At 37.0% G+C, this 21,885-nt stretch overlaps 1 protein-coding gene across 3 annotated transcripts in view; it reads right to left on the bottom strand.

Moving 5' to 3' along the window:
* The window catches only part of LOC127657788 (rap1 GTPase-GDP dissociation stimulator 1-like), a 50,754-nt gene that overhangs the window by 3,382 nt on the left and 25,487 nt on the right, over nt 1–21,885 (bottom strand). For all 3 annotated transcript variants that reach the window (XM_052146700.1, XM_052146708.1, XM_052146714.1), the window contains 7 exons: nt 18,279–18,407; nt 17,999–18,124; nt 12,383–12,526; nt 10,858–10,989; nt 7,719–7,853; nt 5,498–5,623; nt 2,705–2,844 (listed from right to left, as the gene is read on the bottom strand). In XM_052146700.1, coding sequence (XP_052002660.1) covers nt 2,705–2,844; nt 5,498–5,623; nt 7,719–7,853; nt 10,858–10,989; nt 12,383–12,526; nt 17,999–18,124; nt 18,279–18,407 — 932 coding nt within the window. The remainder of the gene's footprint in view (nt 1–2,704; nt 2,845–5,497; nt 5,624–7,718; nt 7,854–10,857; nt 10,990–12,382; nt 12,527–17,998; nt 18,125–18,278; nt 18,408–21,885) is intronic.

Raw genomic sequence — 21,885 nt, 5'->3', positions numbered from 1 at the left:
ATTTCTAACTATATAAAAACATCAAACTCATCTGGTTGGTCATGGATATATTGATGATGACTCCGATTATATTCCCATATAGTTTAACACCATTTCCAGCCATATACAGTACAACGTGACAACATTTGGTTGAAAATAAAACAAATGTAATCCTTACTAAAAATAAAAATACTGATCAAAGTGACAAAATCACACACAATCAGAACATATCTGATGTTTAATATACAGCTATGCATGGTAAGATGTGGTTTGACAGTGGGTGGGGCTACCCAGTGTGACATGACAGAAATAGACACCAAAGCTGCACCCGAATTTGTGTACTATCAAAGAATGTACCGTTGGTGAAGCACGTTCTTTAGGCATGCAGGTGAGTATAATGAATATATTTCCAGCTTTTTTTCCAACACACTATGGCCGAAATCTCAAAATAATGCTTTTATTTTTAATTTTACAGATTGTAGAAATCACGAAAAAAAATAAAAGGTAGGACCATGTGCCTTGAGATCAGCTTTTACAGTTGTGGCCAAAAATATTGGCAAGAACACATGGCAAGTGATCGGAGACCATTCCTACAAATTCAGAGGTCCATGTTGGTGGACTCTCTTCTTCAGTTCACCACACAGGTTTTCTATCATGTTCAGGTCAGGGGACTGGGATGGCCATGGCAGAACCTTGATTTTGTGGTCAGTGAACTATTTTTGTGTTGATTTTGATGTGTGTTTTGGATCATTGTCCTGCTGGAAGAGCCAACCAGAGCCCATTTTAAGCTTTCTGGCCAAGGCAATCAGGTTTTGATTTTTTTTTTTTATCTGTTGGTATTTGATGGAGTCTGTGATGCCATGTATCCAAACAAGATGTCCAGGACCTCTGGCATAAAAACAGCCTCACAACATTAAAGATCCTCCACCATATTTAACTGTGGGCATGATGTACTTTTCCATATGGCTACCTCTCTGTGTGCACCAAACTCATCTCTGGTGTTTACTGCCAAAAAGCTCTATTTTTGTTTCATCTGACCATAGAAACCGGTCCCATTTGAAGTTCCAGTAGTGTCTGGAAAACTGAAGATGCTTGAGTTTGTTGTTGGATGAGAGCAGAGGCTTCTTTCTTGAAACACTCCCAAACAACTTGTGCTGAAGTAGGTGATGTCTGATTGCAGTTTGAGACTTTCTGACCCCAAAACCCAACTAATCTCAGCAATTCTCCAGCTGTGATCCAGCCACTCAAACCATCCTCCTCACTGTGCGTTCTTAATTATTGCACTGATGGTAGAAATGGGTATTTTCAATGCTTTAGCTATTATCTTACAGCCATTTCCCATTTTGTGAAGCTCAACAACCTTCTGCCGCACATCAGAACTATATTCTTTAGTCTAACCCATTTTGATGGATGACTAAGAGAATTTGGCTTGTGTGTTACCTCATATTTATACCCATGTGAAACAGGAAGTGATGGCTGAAAAATGTCATGTTCCTTGTCACCCAGGTGTACTAAATAATTTAAAATATGAATGGGAATATAATACATATATATTTTACTCATAAGAATTTCTAGTGGTGGCAAACATCTTTTGGAGAAAAGTATTTATTTAATTATGAGATTTTTACACCCTCTAATTGAAGTTTACTAGAGGATATATTTTTGTGAATATTTTGAATGAAAGATCAAAAGGATAAACATTAAAGACATATTTTTCACAGCTTTCTTTGCTCATATTTACCAAGGGTGCCAGTATATTTGGCCAATACTGTACGTACGTTACTTTTAGATAAAGATTTTGAGTTGATTCCAGTTTAAATACAATTGATGTAATTATTTGCAGGGACCCCCATCCCTTTAATATTAAAAGACTCGCTCATTAATCCTCACCCCGGCCTCTCAAATGTTTGTATCCCCCAGGCTACACATTTTTGAGGTTAAACAAGAACAATGTAACCACAAAGAACAACTGTGACGAGGAGGAGGGCACATGCCCGGCCCTGAATCGGGCTGAATCAGCCAGGAGGGGCATAAAGACGAGCCCGTTCGAGTGAGAGACACACATGTGGCCACTGTGTGTGTCTATGTGTTTGTGTTTACGTTGATTTAAGTTAATTTATGATATTAAAACTTACATTTACTGTTCAGCCGTTTCCCACCTCCTCCTTGCCCACAGTACCCCATTACATTGGTGCCAAAACCTGGGAAGGAGGACTCCCTGCCGTCTGCCAGGGGAGGGGCGATCTGTCGTCTGCCAGAGGCCGGAGGAGTGGCTGAGGACCAGGCAACGGCATGTCCAGGGACCGGCGAGACAGTTTATTCTCTCTCCTCTCTCTCTGTTGCTCTGCCTCACTCTTTCCCTCTCCCCTTTTCCTCTTCTCTCCCAAGGCTCAAGAAAGGTGGGGAAGACCACAGCCGGAAGAGCAACATCCCCCCCGGCTGATTAGCCCGCTTCAAGGCTGGACGTGTGTCCTCACGACCCGGCCCCGCCCTCCTCCTCGTCACAACAACATACTACCCACCTAACTATATACTGTATATATCACTTACAGTTTAAACGCGGTCTGTTCTACAATTTATTGTTCTATAATTTATGCTTCTACCACATGATCAATAGGCTTATCAACATATAAATCATATGCATTTCTGTCTGGATAAAAAAGTACAACAGCCAGAGAAGGAGAATGAATGAAAGAGAGAGAGAGAGAGAGAGATTTGTTTTAACCTTTGACTTGCTGTGTCGGATGAGAGCAGACAGCAGACGGTTGGACTCTCCCATCACTCCAGCGTGATCTTTTGCCTCACACCACTCCACCAATCGCTCCACCAGCTTTGAGTTTGTTCCCAGCTGCTCTGCTGCGTCAGCTGTATCACATAGACAGCACTGAACACAAACTTTAATGGAGCACATGTGCTACAATACACACAAGACATTATTCCACCATACAACCATTGATTTGTCAGCATAATACACAGCTTCATAAATGACAGACACCACTAAACACACATTAGACCAAAATCTACCTGATTTTTAGAAACACACATCTTAGGAAAAGCTAATAAAAAGGGATAGTTCACCCAAACATTTGAATTCTCTCATAATTTACAGCCATCCCAGACATATTTGACTTACTTTCTTCTGCTGAACACAAACTAATATTTTAGAAGAATATTTCAGCTTTGTAGGTCCATACAATTCAAGCGAATGGCTGTCAGAACTTTGAAGCGACAAAAAGCACATAAAGGCAGCCGAATAGCCATAGTTCTCTACTATATAGTATGCCAATGGAGTAAAAAGTCAGAATCCACAGTATTCATGAAGCAGTAAGCGAGAAATACCCGAATGACCTACTATTTCTGGTTCGATTCCGAAGTGCGGATCGACTGGACACTTAACAATCCCATAATCCATATGGAGCTGAAGCGACGTCATGTTCAAAACACTAGATTTAAAAGGAACACTGGTGAATTGTGAGGCAGATGCCTATTCTCAACTGTAAGTGCTATATTTACTAAGATAATTGTTCCTTCTTCTTGAATGGTGCTTGTTTAACAAAACCAAAGCAGATAGTTTTCGCGGTTGTTCTTATTACTTCATATATTCGGGTCATGAGACGATTCCAAAATCAGAGGATGTCCAAAATCTAATCATACTGCTCGCATGCATACCTAACGTAATGTTTGCCAGCAGATAAGTGCATCCTTCATCAAATACAGTATAGTATGTGGTTTCGGATGCAACATAAATCTCCACTTTCACTTTTGCCTTCTTTTGATTTTGTGGTTTCGCATTATTTGTGGATATCGCCACCTACTGGGCAGGGAGGAGAATTTATAGTAAAAAGGACTTAAATATTGATCTGTTTCTCATCCACACCTATCATATCACTTCTCAAGACATAGATTTAACCACTGGAGTCGTATGGATTACTTTTATGCTACCTTTATGTGCTTTTTGGACCTTCATAATACTGGCCACCATTCACTTGCATTGTATGGACAAACAGGCTGAAATATTCTTCCAAAAATCATTGTTTGTGTTTAGCAGAAGAAATGTGAATACACATTTGGGATTGCATGAGGTGAGTAAATGTAGTAAATTTTCTTTTTTGGGTGAACTATCCCTTTAATGTACATTTGAACAACTCAGAAATGCTTTGGACACATAACTTAAAGCATACTCTTAAAGCAATTTTCTGGGGAAATACAACTTAAGCTAAACTGACAGCATCTGTGATCTACTGTTGATTACCACAGAAATTTTGACTTGAAAACACATCTACAGTTTTGCACAATAAAAGCCAAGCAGGTAAGCATTTAAAGGGGTTTAAGCGCAGATATGTGAGGCTCAGATATTTGTTTAAAAAATTACATAAATTCTTCAAACATTAAAAATGCAGTAACACTTTACAGTTCCAATCTTTAACATTAGATAATGCATTAGGTATCATGAACTAACATTTTACAGAATTTCTTAATCTTTTTTATGTTAGTTAATAAAAATACTGTTTATTGTTAGTTCATACTGATTTAACTAATGTTAACAAATACAACTTTTGATTTTAAAAATGCATTACTATATGTTGAAATTAACATGAACTAAAGATTAATAAATGCTGTGAAGTATTGTTCATTGTTAGTTTAAGTTAACTAATGCTGTTTACTAATGTTGACAAATGGAACCATATTGTAAAGTGTTACCAAAGATGTTTCTTATACAAGTTGTAAAGAAATCAAAATTATACTTTCGAGATGGGAATTTACTGATTGTGCGCTACCAATGTGATTTCTGCATTTGGAGTTTGCTCTGTATAAATAGTTGCTTTACAGAAGATTGCATAACTTCCATTCGGTGTTACTTCCTTGTATATTTATATACAGATTTCATGTGGAAGTAACCAGATTCATATAGTTAAGAAACAAGTTGAAAACATGCATATAACTTTGCACAGACAAGTTGTGCTTAACAGTGATTATACTGCATCATACCAGTCTGATGCTCACAAGTCAAATTTGTTAACTTAACTTATAGCTGAACGTACTAGTGAAAAGTATAGTGTGATGAATTGCATATTTAAAGTTTTTATTTGTGTTACTTTTTTTTTTTCAAACTGAGGGACAAGTACAAATTATTTACTAGCTTAATCAACAGCATGCTATAGACAATTAAGATGTAATTTCCTTGTTATTCCTTTAAAACCTAACCTACCATTGAAAGCTAATGTGACTGGCTCATCACCAATGGAAGACAACACATCTGTGCCTTAAAAAGAAATGACACGCTTTCTTTGACTGAGCTAAGACATATAAAGATTGGAGGTTAATCAACTTTGTCTAAATTAGATCAAGTTCAGAATGTTTTTTTTCTCTAAAATAAAACAAAAAAATACTATTCCTTGTGTCAGTAATCATCAAGCCAATAGCACTGTCTGAGTCAAATATCAGATTGTCCTCCAAGTAGGACATTAAAGTGGAAAATTACTCTCAGTCGTTTCTGAAATGTTAAATGTTTAGATACCCTGTGTGTCAATGAGCATCCGTAATGTTCCAAGGAGCTTGAATTGAACTGGCGGCATCTCAGATTTGAGGAACTTCAGCACTACATCCGACACACCAGCCAAGAGCATCTTGGATTTGTTGACCACTGGAGAAGAGAGGTAGCAGATTTTAGCAGGATTATAAATTAATTATAATTTACATATTCTTTAAAATAAAATGGTGAAAAATAAAATGTGTATAATTATATTAATGCTGTCAGTGGATACGCTTTTTTAATCATGATTCATCTCAGATTTTGAAAGTCCTGAAATTTGACTCTATATATATATACATATATATATATATATATATATATATATATATATATATATATATATATATTTATTTTCCTGTCAAAATGCATTTATTTCCATCTTAGAAAGAAAACAAAACAATGTAACAATATAATGCTTCATTAACATTTTGCACTAAAGAATGAATGCACTAAAACTGAACCAATTCAAGTAACTTTAAACGTTTCCTAAAGTTTAAGTGGGAGTTTGACTAATTGAAAGTGCTAGTCTCACCATAGGTTGCATATTCATTGCAACGGGCATTCAATCTCGTAAACTCTCATCCTCCACAATATTAATCTGCCAGTAGACTGTGGCTATTCACTTTCTTTGAGTAATCATTAAGTCGTGTTCATGATTCCTGTCAGGGCGTCAACACTAGTGTCAAAAACGTCACTTTGAACTCCACATGAAAAGCGCTTGCAGACAAAAACAGCTCATGCGTTAATGCATTAAATCTGACAGCTCTAAATTATATAATGTTAAATAATAATAAATACTAATATTTCCTATTAAATTATATAATTTTATTACATAAATTTAAGTACAGAAATAATCTTTCAATACTTTGGCAGTACTGCCATTTCAATAAATCTGAATTAATTTAGCAATAAACTGAAATATATATGGAAAATTTTAGATAAAAAAAAAACATAAGTACAGCTGTAAAATGTAACAAAAGTAGAAAGTAACTTTTTTTAAATACACTTTAAAACATTTAATTGACATGTGCCTTATTTTTAAATATAAAAAATAAACTACAGTGTGTGTATATATATATATATATATATATAATAATTAGAGCTGTCGATTTAACACGTTAATTCAGTTCGATTAATTATATAAAAAAATGTCCCCGGACCATAATAAGGAACAATCCTTCCAACTGATCAATTCAAGCTTCAAGTACCACCTGTTTTCTCCTGGGGGCAGTAAGCGAAACTCCCTGTATAAGCAATGTACAGCTCACGGAGCAGACAACACAAGATGGAAACACATTATTGCGTTCAAACACAGCTAGATCTGAATGTATCTGAATCACAAATCTGAATGCAGGGATCTCAAGTCATTTAGCAGTATGTTTAAAAACTGTATGTTTATGACGAAACATAACCGAGATGCTCCAAAAGCGTCCATCTGATGCAGGTACACATTGGCACGTCCTTAGACAAGCCCTTATAATAAATCTCGGACTGATTAACGAATTCTATTACAAAATGGATTACTGTGAACTGTATGCCAATGATAGGCTTACAGTACATTCAATAATATGGAAATAAACTAAATATTGCATTCTAAAGTCACTTTTTGTATTGTCTTTTTTAATGCTTCACGTCTGTGCCAAAATAATATAATGCATTTGAATTATCTGTATTATTATACTATGTAACACCATTTTTGTTCCATAACCAAAAAAATACAAATAAAAAAAAATACAAATTGTTACACAGTGTTATTTTTTATAATACATACAATGTATTTATAATTATTTAATCATTCTATGCTGAATTATTGTTATTTGGGGGGCTTTCTCAGCAAATATTTAGGTATGTGAGTAATTTGATTAAAATGTTTTGTCTATAGACAGCCCTAATAATAGTTATATAATATTATATAAATAATTATGCAATATTATATAATTGTATTACAAATATATATATAATAAAATAATTATATTACTTTTACACATTTAAGTATAAAAATATCCTTACAATGCTTTGGCAATACTGCACTCCGAATGTCATGACAAGAAAGCTGAATTAAATTCGCATTAAATTGCAATATCTGTGAAAAACTGTTAAACCAGTGTGCTTATATCATAAGCACAGCTGTGAAGGTAACAAAAGTTATACAGTATGTATCTGAATTTCTCTAAATACATGATTCAGTGGGTCATTTCAGACTGACCTGGGATGGCCAGGTTCCTCAGGGCACTGAGAGCTGCATGCTGCACCGTGACATTTCCCTCCTCCACATGTCTGTCTAGCAGCTCAAGAAGCTTCTGTACAATACCAGTATCTACCATGTGGATGCAGTTCCCATCTGTAAACACAAAAGGATATTCATATTAATATATATATGAATGATATAACACTGGCAAAATATTCTGCATCAAGTGAGCCATCGAGTGTCAGAGTAGTTCACATATACTGCAGGTTTAAACTGTATTTTACTAAATCTTTTACAATTAGTATACATGAAGTTTTTATGCCTCAAAACCAAAGTTAAAAGGTGGTTAAAAATTGTTAAACAGCAACCAAAAATATAATTTCCCTTATACATTAGAATACATTTTGAAATGAAACCTTCAAAATTGTATTGATATGTCATTTGTCAGCTACACTTATATTGACAATCCAACTACTAGTCTAAAATTAAGTCTTGGACACATGGTGGACTGATTCAGAAACTTTCTAAATATTGCAAACAAAGACATCTTCAAAATAACCAGGTCTTAAACAATTTAAATGAGATGTAAATGTGTGTGTGTTCTTCCTCAAGCGTTTCCATCCAATTTATAGGTGGGGTCATACAGGGACAAAAATGAAGGCTGTATCTACATAAACACAGAGAGCCAAAGAGAATCTCAATTGCTCTGTCAAAGTCTTAATTTGGTAAGAGTCAGAAGGCACAGTCTTTATTCTGCATACACTCTTTTTGTATGCAGGGTGTGTGTGGTATGTGTAAACATCCAACTGCTATACAGCTGATGCCAGCAAGCAGAGCTCAATAACATCCAGCAGTTATCTACAGCACTAGCGTTATTGAGGGAATCCATTTCCTTTTATTAATGCATTTCCAAAAATACAGGTAAAGCATTGACAGAGTAGCTCTAATGAAACAATGCAGCACTATGCTACAATTAAAAGTTACCATTCATTTCTAACGTGCATGGTAAAAGTAACATATATGTGCAATAGAACATATTTTCAAATTTGACAAGTCAGAGTTTTGTTAAAACAACTAGTCGGTCAATCAGACCCAAGTAGGGTTGCAACGGTATTAGATTTTCACAGTATGATAACCGTCTCAGAAATTATCACGGTTTCACAGTATTACACAATTACTAATATTAGTGAAAATAGAAGGGTTATTTTATTTATTTATTTATTTTTGAGCAAACACTTTATTATAATTGAAACTTGAAACCATTAATTTTATTGAAGTATGTGTAAAAAAAAAAAAGTCTCCCTTTTGAAAATAAAATAAATAGAAAAAATAAGAAAGCTAACAGAATTATAATAGTAAACAGAATTATAAACATGATAAAAAAAATAGCATGTAACTATAACATGTCATATAACTAAAGCATGTTAGCATAGCATGTTAAATGAACTACTAAATGAAAAATAACATCAGCTGTGTGAGCTTTTAAAGTAATGTCCGATGATTATTAACAGTTCATTAGCACTGTAGGTGCGCGACAGTGAGGCCAAACTGCTCCTGTCTTTTTTTGAGTGGTTCTCAACTGGTTTTGCTTCAGGACAGATTTTGCATTGGACATCAAGTGTCGACCTGCCATAGATTAAACATAACCTGTATTTAATGTATCCTTGGTCTCATTTCCTTTTATGTTGCATAGTTTTGTTCATGGTTTTCCAGTACAAGGACACGCATCAAGTGACATTATTTTTGTAGTTGATGTCAAAATCTACAGGAAGTTTTCTCTCCCCCTATTAAAAATTGAACAGCATATTTACTTATAAGAGCCCATTATTATCCCATTTGTTACCTAATATTACATATTTATACACATATTACACAGGAAGAAAGGCTCCTCATTACCATGGTTAGGTCAGTGTGCTAGTCTTAAATAATAGTAATATAATAATAATAAATGTATTTATGGAAAATAAATACTAGCTGAAACACATCTTGAAACTTTAACTACACACTGCCACTGCTGATATAAAATGAGGTCTAATAGATTCTACCTTTAGATTATTTCATATGAAACTATAACATTTTGTTAAAATATAACAGTTACTTTTACTCATTTAAAATCCTGAATCAAATTTGTAAAGGTGATGGTGTGTAATTTGTTTGGCGCATAGCAGTGTTGCTCTTTTCCTCAGTGCTGTTTGGCATGTCAGGGCTGCTAGTGTTTGAGAGGTTTGAATTGACTTCCTCCATAACACTTTAAACTAGAAAAGTCTCGCTAGAATTGAAATTGGTCACAGTTTTGATGTCTGCACTCCGCAATATCGAGGGAAACCCAGTTGTTGAACGCGGGCGCCAGAGAGAAGAGCAGATCATTAGCGCGAGCTCGTTACACTCGCGAAAGTGCAGATGAGAAGTCTTTAGCTGTTTGCGAGATTATCATTAAATCTGCCTCGGCAGGTAAATACTCGATCATTAGGGCGGCCGCTGAAATATCTTCAGTGGGAGAAGTTTCCATGGCATTGTTATTTCCCTGCTGTCCGCGACCCAGTCCGAATAGACCAGCTGAGAAACACACACACTCATGTCAGACCCCCTCGCTTCTCTCTGACATCTGCTGCATGTGTGTGTGTTACTCAAGTTGACAGTCGAGAAGGAAAGGAGATGCGTGTGAGAATCTCCATCCAATTGCATTTTTTTCTCAATACCACAGATAAGCAAATATACATGGTATGATAACTGTCAATTTTCAAACCGTGGTATACCGTGAAACCGGTATACTGCTGCAACCCTAGTCCTAAGAAATCATTCAAGATATAATTAGGCTGGTTTTGGGTTCTCCTGACCCAGGTTGGAAGCATTTCTTAGGGGGCTTTACATAAGACTTGTTATTGAGTTTAAAAAAAACAGATGAACCGCAATGAAACTGAAAAGCAGCGGTCTCGAGATGTTTTTTTAAACTTGACACACTGTCTTAAAAGCACAACACTCATGGCGGGATGCTGACAGAGAAGTGTGAGATGTGATGCATCATCTAAATACATATGGCTGTATCGGCATGCTTTAAAAGGTACTTTTTGACTCTTTCCTACTGACCAGCATGTCTGGTGGTGGCAGGCTCCATGTTTACCAATATTAAATAATTGGTGCAGGGCAGATGACTTACCATTGCGGGCAAAGTTAGCGATGGCGAGTGCTCCTGCTAGCTGAAGCTGGTGGTTGTTGGAAGGCACCCATGAGAGAACCCTATGAAACACACTGCCTTTACCCCCCTCAAACAGCTTCTGCATCGACTCATCTACAAGAAAACACATTACACATGACTGCAAACACAGTACGACAAACTCATACACATTGAAAGGGATAGATCACCCAAAATGATAATTTTGTCATCATTTACTCAGACTTCCTCTATTCCATGGAACACAAAAGGAAATGTTATGCAGATGTTAGCCTCAGTCAACCTTCACTTTCATTGTATGGACAAAATATGCAATTAAAGTAAATGGTGGCTGAGGCTAACATTCTGCCTAATTACTCCGAGTGTGCTTTTCGGAAGCAAGTCGTACAGGCTTGGAAAAACATGAGGAAATGATGACAGAATTTTCTAATTTTGGTGAACTCATGCTTTAAGTTCTACATGATATGACGCAAATAACAATACTTTCAGTTTTAAACAACAGCCAACATCAGCTAAGCTTGTTAACCCTTCCATGCTGGGTCAAATGCACAGCTCATGAGTGACAGTGTCCTGTTTGTGATGAAGCATGTGTGAGAGACATGGTGACAGATGTGTTCAAAACCACATCTGTGGACGATGTCATAACATTTCAGCCTGATTTAAAGTCTAAAATTAGCCAAAATGACCTGCAACAGCACAGAAGGGTTTTTAGATGGTGAACAGATTGAATGACCAGTTAAAACCATCTTATTGACCAGTATAAGGCATGTTTTGACAGGTCGTCCATCATAGGTAATCCAACAATAAACTAACCCAGCTTGTGCAAATAAAATACCACCAATGCATGCATCTAAACCAGTGAAGACCATCTTGGAGTTTAAGCTAGTCCAAAATGGTTTAAAATGGTCTAAACTAAGTTTCAGCATAAACTGCAGTAAACCGAGACAGAATACTGTGAGCTTTTGGAAACTATAGTAATACAGAAGGTGAACCAAATATATTAATACCCCATCAATAATGAACAAGTTCTAGGCAAAGGGTGACTACTTTGAAGATGCTAAAATATAACACAGTTTTGATTTATTTTGGATTTTGTTTTGATGACTTTAATAGTATTCTAAAATGTGAAGAATAATTTTTTTTTTTATAAAAAATGAGTGTTTCAAAACTTTTGACCGGTAGTATATGCGTTTAATGGTAAATGGTGTTTTTTGCCATTCACTTTCATTATATGGAAAAGAGTGAATAAAGGACATTCTTCAATAATTCACATTTAATGTTACAAAGAACAAAGTCATACCGGTTTAGAAGATGAGGGTGAGTAATAGATGACAGAATGTTTATTTTTGGGAGTATGAAGTAATAGCTTAGTATTGTGTCATTATGTTTTATTAAGAAAGGTCCTGTTTGCTTTATTCACTCAGTGGAAATTACATAATAAACTTAAACATAAACATATTAAATTCTAATTAATATTTTAAAAAGATCTGCTTGAGCTTTGGCTCTGTACCTCCTAACAAGAGAAGCACCATGAGGTCTGATGCCGTCTTGAGTTGAGCCACGTCTTCCTCCCTGTCACTGTCCACTGTCTGAGCCACCACATCCAGCAGACACTCCACCAGACCTGCCTCCACAAGCTGAAGCTTGATCACATCTAATAGAGAGAAAAATAGAGACAGAGAGAAAGAGTACAAGTTTTTACACATACATGTGGTATTACACACTTTCAAAGCACACATTTACTAGCACCATGATGCATTACAGTCATTTTAAAACCATATTTAAATTCTAGTGGTTAAAACCCTTGTTAGAGTTAAAACCAGAGCCTACAAGATTCAGACTAATACCAGACCCCTTAAGACCCTGACCAATAATAGACCCCCTAATAACCAGGCCAAGACCAATAACAGAACCCCAAAAATCCAGACCAAGGACAATAACAGCCCCTTTAAGAGCCTGACCAACATCAGACAACCTAAGACCCAGCCTAAGATCAATTACAGACCCCCTAAGACTCAGACCAATGGCAATAGCAGTCCCCTTAAGACCCTGACCAATAACAGGCCCTTAAGATCCATACCAAGATCAATTACAGACCCCCTAAGACTCAGACCAATGGCAATAACAGTCCCCTTAAGACCCTGACCAATAACAGTCCCCTAGATCCATACCAAGATCAATACAGACCCCCCCTAAGACCCAGACCAATAACAGACCACCTCAGATCCAGACCCCTTAAGACCCTGACCAATAACAGGCCCCTAAGATCCATAGCAAGATCAATTACAGACCCCCTAAGACCAAGACCAATAACAGACCACCTAAGACCCTGACCAATGACAAAGCCCCTTAGACCCAGACCAAGACAAATTACCCACCCAAATAAGACATTAACCAAGACTAATAACAGACCCCCTAAGAACCAGGCCAAGACAAATAACACACCCAATAAGACCCTGACCCAGATCAACAGACCTCCAAAACCCAGACCAAGACCAATAACAGACCCTCTTTGACCCAGATCAAAACCAATAACTGACCCCTTAAGTCTCTGACCAATAACAGATAAAATAATACCAAGATCAAGACCAATAACAGACCCCCTAAGACCCCAATGAAGACAGATCCCTTAAGACTTTGTCCCATATCAGACCCCCTAAAACCCAGAAAAGTTCAATAACAGACCCCTTAAGATGCTGACCAATTACAGACCTCCTACAACCCAAAAAAAGAGCACTAACTGACCCCCTAAGTCCCAGACCAATAACAGCCCCCTAAGATCCAGACAAATATCACACCACCTAAGAAACAGACCAATAACAGAATCCCTAAGATCTAGAATAATATAAGGCCCCCAAAAACCAGACAAAGAACAACAACAGACCTTATTAGACCCAGACCAAGACCAAAACCAGACCACATAAGACCTAGAGCAAGATTAGACCCCTTCAGGCCCAGATCAAGGTAAAAGACCTTATCCCAAGACCTAGATCCAGGCTAAAACCTGTCGGTCTAAGAACTAGGCTGTCCTTTGAATTAACTGAAAAAGAGAAAATGCTACATTTATTGCAGCATTCATTTAAAACTCTGAGCCACATTGTACAGCACCAACTAGTGGTTAAGGAAAGTATTAACTTTTTTATGTAGGAAATAGACTACAGTTTTGTCTAAGACAGGTGACTGACAGATTGATCAGAACATTTTTGACCAATCTGAGATTACTCATCTGGCTTGGCAAATTATCAGAAGTGTTAGTTCCACCTTGTTCCAAAATTCCAATAAATTCCAAAATCTATTGACAGACTTGTCTATGGATAGACAGTTTTTAGTGAATTGTGAAAATTGTGTAAAATAAAATTAATTTGATTTCAGAAATTTGTCATCATTAAATTGTATTTTGTATATCAGCATTATATCGCCCACCAGCCACCATGATCTCTATATGATAATGTGTAATAAAACCCATATTTGTCGAAAACTGAGACCATAAATAAGGAGTCAGATACAGACTAAGGCCATGTTTACGTGGATTCGAGAAGTCTCAAGGAAGACCAAGACCACAAATGATGACTCTCTGGTGCACACTTCATTCTATGTTTTCCCCTTTGAATACATTAAAATCTGAATCACAAAATCTGATGACCCAAAAAGATAAAACCAGACACAGTGATGTAATTAGTATTACACCATGACACAGATTCCAAAATCAAATCAAATACAATTCTTATGATTACAAAAATGTCCAAATGACCAATCCAAATCAACAAATATTGATGATTCATCAAATAGGAGCTAAAACCTAGCTCAGATGAATTTCTGAGGCCAGAATCTCCACTGACATATGGCTCTCACTACGCTTTTGGCTGGTTATGAATCTCTTACAGTGTTCAGGTACAGCACAGTGCACCCCATATATCTCACAAACACACACACACACACACACACACACACACACACACACACACACACACACACACACAGAGAGAGCACACAGAGACACACTCGCTCTTTCAAGGGTCCATGTGATTCATCCAGCTTCTCCTGTAGAGCTGTGTAGTGGCTGTAAGTAGGCCGTTGTCTTGGAGACTGGCAGTATGGGATAGCGGCACTGTGCACAGAATGCTAACAACCAAAGTGCTGCCTTCACACATATTCTCAATGCATTCCGCTCCATCTCCCACGCTTGCTTTCTCTTTACCTTTCCCTCCCTCTCTTCCTTTATGAAAACAGACATTTTAACAGTTCAGATTTTATCATTAGCTTATAAGTTCCCTTACAAGATTTACTTCTTTTTTTGATTTCAATAAACAGCAAAAATGCATGATGGTAGAAATAGGAAATAAAATAATAACTTAGTTGGTTTTACGCTTCAAATTAGAGAACAAAACCTGCCAATGGAACATGTTTCTGAAAACATGTACTAATGGCTTGTGCAATTTTGCTTCTCATGTATATGTATCATGTTTTAAGGATGTTTAGAGGTTACTCTACTCTAAAGATGAAAATGGATTAAAAATATATAAATATTTTTGTACTTTATAAAAGAAATGCATACATAAAATCCTTTATGCAGCTTAATATGCAGAGACAGCTTTAAGTAAAGCCATTTGTAGCTCGATTCCCCCGAAAAGTGTAAACACCACGGCACAATAAAAATATTAGGGATGTACCGATATGGAATTTCTGGGCCAAACGCAATAATTTACAGCTCATTGTGGCTGATACTGATACAGATAAAATATATATATTTTTAAAACCTACTAATCCTTTAACCTGGAACTGCTAGCTAATTCATTAAAAGCTTCTCATTTAAAAATTTGTAATTTAAAAGGTCAGAAATTGGACTTGCTGCTATTTAAGGTTTGATGGATGCAACATGAACTAGAAATATGCCTATATTATAGATGAATGCTGATTTGAATGAGAAATAAATGACAATACACTTGCATAAGGTCACAGACGCTTGATACAGCGCTCATCTGTGACAGTTCCACTGTATAACTTGAAATGAAATGTGAACACAACAATCATAATGGGAATACGCAACATCATACAGATCGAATAGTCACAAGTCTTAATGTTAGAAAAGTCTAAACTCGTAAAACACAACAAGCATATTCGTTTTTCTGCACAAACTAGTGTTTTTAACCATCTCGAAGCACTCTGTGAGGATTATTTCAAGATAATCGTACCATATAAGGTTGTGTTTGGACTAGTTTTAATCGCAATGCTGTTCTCTAAATAACAATGTGCTATTTCTCACATTCTGTTTATGCTTCATGAGGTAATAAGCGAAAACGATTCCCCACAAGTAACATGTATGCATGTTTTGGTCACGTTGTCGTTTATTGCCAGAATGTGCGAAATGGCATATCGTTACTTAAAGCAGATTACTAAAGCCAGCCCCAAAACAATGTAACAAGGTGCAGAGATGTTGAAATAAACCTTGCAGAGTGTCATGAGCTTGTCTTTCACTCACACAGAAACACTGTGTATGTGCACGCGCACTGTTGTTTGAGGCTGCCCGAGTCCCTGCCTGAAAAAAAGAAGAAGCTGCAAGCAGTAAGAGATTCTCAGCTGCACCATCACAAATTATTGGCGAAAATATCAGGGGTAATTCCAATAATGGCACAATAATTATATTTCGATTTTACTGGTTATCGGTTAATAATATGTCGCCCGCCGATATATCATGCATCCCTAAAACAAATTGCTTTGTTTGTTTGACCAGCTCAACATGGCAACATTGGTTCAATCACTGGTGTAAGTTTGGGGCAGGACTATCTGTTTGTCCAGCCATTGACAGATGGAGTGAGTGTTCAGGAAACCTGTTTGAAAACATTCAGTTTTTTGCAATTCCATTTGGTACCACTAATGGCACAGCAATTGCACACTTCACCTTTAAAAAAACAAATAACAGTACACATTCAAGTTTATCCATCTCAATGTACAATTGCTTACACAGCTATTTCTTTCAAGCACACATTTCACTGTCATATCAAATCTGCAGACGAGCTCACGGACAAAAAAAAAATTAACAGCTGACCGCGACAGGCAGATTCAAATAAGCAGTCCAGACCACAGCTGTTAGCAGACCCCCAGAGTCCTATTTGAGGAAGAGATGTTGGCGACAATGGCAGAGGAGACAAGTGATAACACCAATTATCAAAACAGAGTAGAAGCCGTGAAATCTCATGCATCGGCTTAATTGCAACCTTCTCTCTCAACTGCATGCAATAGTTTGAGTCTTGGGAAATACATTTCTTTCTTCAAACTGTTTTGCAAAGGATGTCAATCTCTATAGCCAGGCTGACTTGGATGTTCCAGCTTAGATTAAATAAAATGCACTGGAGAATTTTACATGTAAAATTTCAACAAAACAACACAACACAACTCTATGGGCTCGTACTAAATTGCAATGTTTACAGAGCCAAAACACTGCTGGAAACACATTAAATAATGTCAAAAAGTCTTGTTTCCAGCCACAACAGGTGGCATAGTACAACTTTCTTTATATGTTATCCTATATGTTCACAGCTGAGAGAAAAAAAAGCCTTTGAGACTGCTGAAAAGTGACGCCCAAGTCACTCAATCACTGGGTCAATGGGTCTGCAGCGGGCAGCATGCCAGCTTCCATATCCATTTTCAAGGTTGATCAAGCCCCTAAACACATGCTGAAATCAGCAAAAGCAGCATGACCATTACTAAACTGGAAAGCCTGGGCTAGCTTTGCAATCCATGTAAATATGAAACAGAAATCCTGTGAATGAAAAATACTGGTCATCCTTCAATATGTAAGGACAAAAGATGTGTCCTAGACACTTCAGTATCAAAACAATATTTCGTAATCATAATACAACTATTGACACTAGTGTTGATTTGAGACACAATATTGGTTTGATTATTTTCAGTCATTATTGAGATAACCGGTTATAATCACTTTCAATAATATAACATCAACAAATATGTATTACAAGCTCTCTGGAATACATGCTTATGATTGGTCAAATGCGGCACAAGCTTTTGAAATAACTTCAAGTTATTGCTAAATAAACCTCTTCAGGTTGATACAAGACCCCTTTGCTTTGCGTTGCATGTTACCATTACACATGAAAGCAATTCTTACCATTCTCAGCAAGTGGTGCCAACACCTCAAAGATCATCTCTTTCTTCTCATGTTCAACCTGCTTACTGAACATCCTAACAAGCACCTCTGCAACTTTCGTAGAGGCAAACTGCTCCTTACTTGATTCTGTTCGCAGAAAAAGTGATGCATTAGATGTATCACAGCGGGGATATTTTGTTGATCAATGTGAGGTGTTAGACAAAAGGAAACATGGCTTGGACTGGTAACTCACTATATGAAAACATTTTTGCTCCATTCAATGGAGTAACAGTAGACTCACCCAGCTCTGCCAGGTTCCCAAAGGCAATGAGGCACATCTCTGTAAGCGCAGTGTTCTGAGAGTGAATATCCAGCAGTTTTACCAGTGTTGGAATCACACCCATGCTGATGAGCTGGGCCTGCAATGAATCTAGAGGAAAACAAAAATGAGATTTTCTATTCTATTTTTGTATCAAACAGAGAGATACATTATGTCTTGAGACAACAGTGATAATACAATGAGCTAAATGTGTCTTATATTTTAAACAGTTGTGTTTCATGATTAAGATACAAGGACTGCAGGCTGAAATAGACAGTTAATTAGCTGGAAATATATGTAGCCACAGTATAAATTGCTCTGAAATTTCATTTTTCCAAAGGGCTTTGCTGAGACCAGCATAGAAAACATAGGCTTGACATGAAAATGTGTTAGATAAATCAATATGTCAGTGGAAGAAAAGGACAGTAAACTGCTTAGCCATTACATTATATATACAGTATAGGGGTGGGCGAAAAGACCAAAATCTTATATCACAATATGAATTATTTTATATCACAAGAACGATATATTTCACAATATAGTAAAAAAAATTATTGGAAAATCAATGCAAATTGGTTTATATATTAAATAGCCATTTTGTTATTTCGTTTAGAATAAATTATACTTTTATAAATGAAAACTACTTAATCTTTTATAGTTTTCTTTTTATTTAGAACTTGACAAACAAAATATATATATTTTTTTTTAAACTACACTTGGTTTTAAATCAGAAAATTTCACATTATGCCACATTTCAGTCTGATATGTTGTTGACCAATATTATTATTATTACTATAAACATTCCTCAAGTAACTCAACATCTACTCATAGCAATGCAACAAAAAAATAAGTAATAAAAAAAATCCACCAAAAATACAATAAAAATAATCCAAAGAAAATAAACATTTATAAGCTGTTAATTATTTAAGTAATACATATAGCAAATATATGAATATCTGAATATCTGATTTGGCCACCAAATCTCTAACATTACTCGAACAGAATTTATGCAAGGGATTGTGAGGTTTAGATTAACACCCCTTTGTTTTGGCGCATGACACAGCATTGTAGATGTGGTTGGAATGTCGGGCTGTCTAGCCGTTTTACTTTCTCCATAGCACTTTAAGGTAAATAATCAAAAAAATGTGTGGTCTGTGTCACGATTTTAAGGAGCGCAAGTGATCTCACTCTGCACTCTCCTGTCTCTGGGGCACAAAAATCAGGAAACATCTCAAATGGCTGGACAGCCCGACATTCCAACCACATTCCAACATTCCAACCACATCTACAACACTGTGTCATACGCCAAAATAAAGAGGCGCTAATGAAGCGTCGAATGCAAGATGAATGTCATTGAATTTGCAGAATTTCATTTAAAAATGTTAATGCCGGAAAAAACCCCGTCCATGTCTCTTTAATTCTCTCAATGTTACCTGAAGCCCTGCCCACTTGGATGTTTACATATTGCGATATACACAATATATAAAAATCTCTATCGATTGAAACTTTATACTGTCATCATATCATCCAGTCCTTTTTTAATCACAATCTTTGTCTTGTTTTCCAAATAAAATACTTCAACATAATTAAAACTAAATCACCTGTACCTGAAAAACTGCTTAACTGCATAAGATATTAAGACTTGTTTTAAGAGTACTATATCTTGCAAATTTAATGTGTATTTTGTCTTGTTAGTAGTGCAACAGATATTAGGTGAATCCATCAACTGAGAAAACACAATATAACGAGCCAGCAGAACTGGACCATATCCACATATCAATGAGGAACTTGTGCCAGTTGTATTTAGAGCTAAAGACCAAACCATGTCAAGAAAGTGTCAATCAACCTGCACATCTCATTTTATGGATATTGATGTATAAACCATTCCAATATGTATACTCAAATATGGTGTCTGTAACAAATATTACCTATTTGCATCACGTCTCAAGCCCATGTAAGATTGAAATTCTTTGGTGCACTATTGCCCAATTGAAGAGCCATAACTTTTACTTCTATTGCTTTTTCTGTGACACCAGCCCTTTTCTGTAAGCAGCAGTGATGTATCAATATTAATGAGGGCATATATAACAGTGACAGGTTAAAAACAGTACAACTCAACCAACTGCACAAATTCGATTCCACAGAATAATTGCAAAGCCATCTGCCTCTGCATTCTTGTTTGCAGTGTAGACAGTCTTACATTCTTCAAAATACATACAATGCATAAAATACATACAATAAAATGTATAGATCTGATCCGGGATGCTGATTGGTCTATACAGCATTCCAGCAGTACTGTCACTATAAAACACACTGGTCTCCATGTATATCATTGTGCAGCACCCATAGAGGTCAACTATTAACCTTAGTTTACATGTCACTAAATATAAGATCAGCAGTTACAGACTCAAACCAGCCCATCTGGCACCAACAATCATGCCACGGTCCAAATCACTGATCAAAAATTTTCCCCATTATGATGGTTGATGTGAGAATTACCTGAAGCTCCTGACCCATATCTGCATGATTTTATGCATTGCACTGCTGTGACGTGATTGGCTAATTAGATAATCGCATGGATGATTGTTGGTGCCAGATGGGCTGGTTGGAGTATTTCTGTAACAGCTGATCTCCTGGGATTCCGGGCCGCATCACCAGAGTGTGCGCGAACCAACTGGCTGTTTTTTTAATGGACATTTTCAACCTGTCCCTCTCCCTGCCTGTAGTCCCCACATGCTTCAAAGCGTCCACCATTGTGCCTGTACAAAAGCAATCAAAAATCACTTGTTTAAATGACTGGCGTCCTGTTGCTCTGACCCCCATCATCAGCAAATGCTTCGAGAGGTTAATCAGAGATCACATCTGCTCTGTGCTGCCCACCTCTCTGGACCCATTGCAGTTTGCCTACCGCAACAACCGCTCCACCGATGATGCCATTGCATCTACAATACACACTGATCTCTCCCACCTGGAAAAAAGAACACATATGTGAGAATGCTCTTTGTAGACTACAGCTCAGCATTCAACACCATAGTGCCCTCCAAGCTTGATGAGAAACTCCGGGCTCTGGGCTTAAACAGCTCACTGTGCAGCTGGATCCTGCACTTCCTGTCAGGCAGACATCAGGTGGTTAGAATGGGCAGCAACATCTCCTCATAGCCCACTCCTGTATTCCCAGTACACACATGACTGTGTGGCAACACACAGCTCCAATGGCATGATTAAGTTTGCTGATGATACGACAGTGGTATATCTGATCACTGAAAATGATGAAACAGCCTACAGAGAGGAGGTGCACACTCTGACATGCTGGTGTCAGGAGCACAGCCTCTCCATCAACGTCAGTAAGACCAAGGAACTTGTGGTGAACTTCAGAAAGAAAGACAGAGTACACAGCCCCATCACCATCAATGGAGCACCGGTGGAGAGAGTCAGCAGCTTTAAGTTCCTCGGTGTCCACATCACAGATGAACTCACATGGTCCGTCCAAACTGAGGCCGTTGTGAAGAAGGCTCACCAGCGCATCTTCTTCCTGAGACGGCTGAGGAAGTTTGGAATGAACCACCACATCCTCACACGGTTCTACACC

Source organism: Xyrauchen texanus, chromosome 2, assembly GCF_025860055.1.
Source record: "Xyrauchen texanus isolate HMW12.3.18 chromosome 2, RBS_HiC_50CHRs, whole genome shotgun sequence".
Lineage (NCBI taxonomy): Eukaryota > Metazoa > Chordata > Actinopteri > Cypriniformes > Catostomidae > Xyrauchen > Xyrauchen texanus.
The sequence above is the reverse complement of the archived record's forward strand: the minus strand, read 5'-3'. Positions and strand labels throughout refer to the sequence as shown.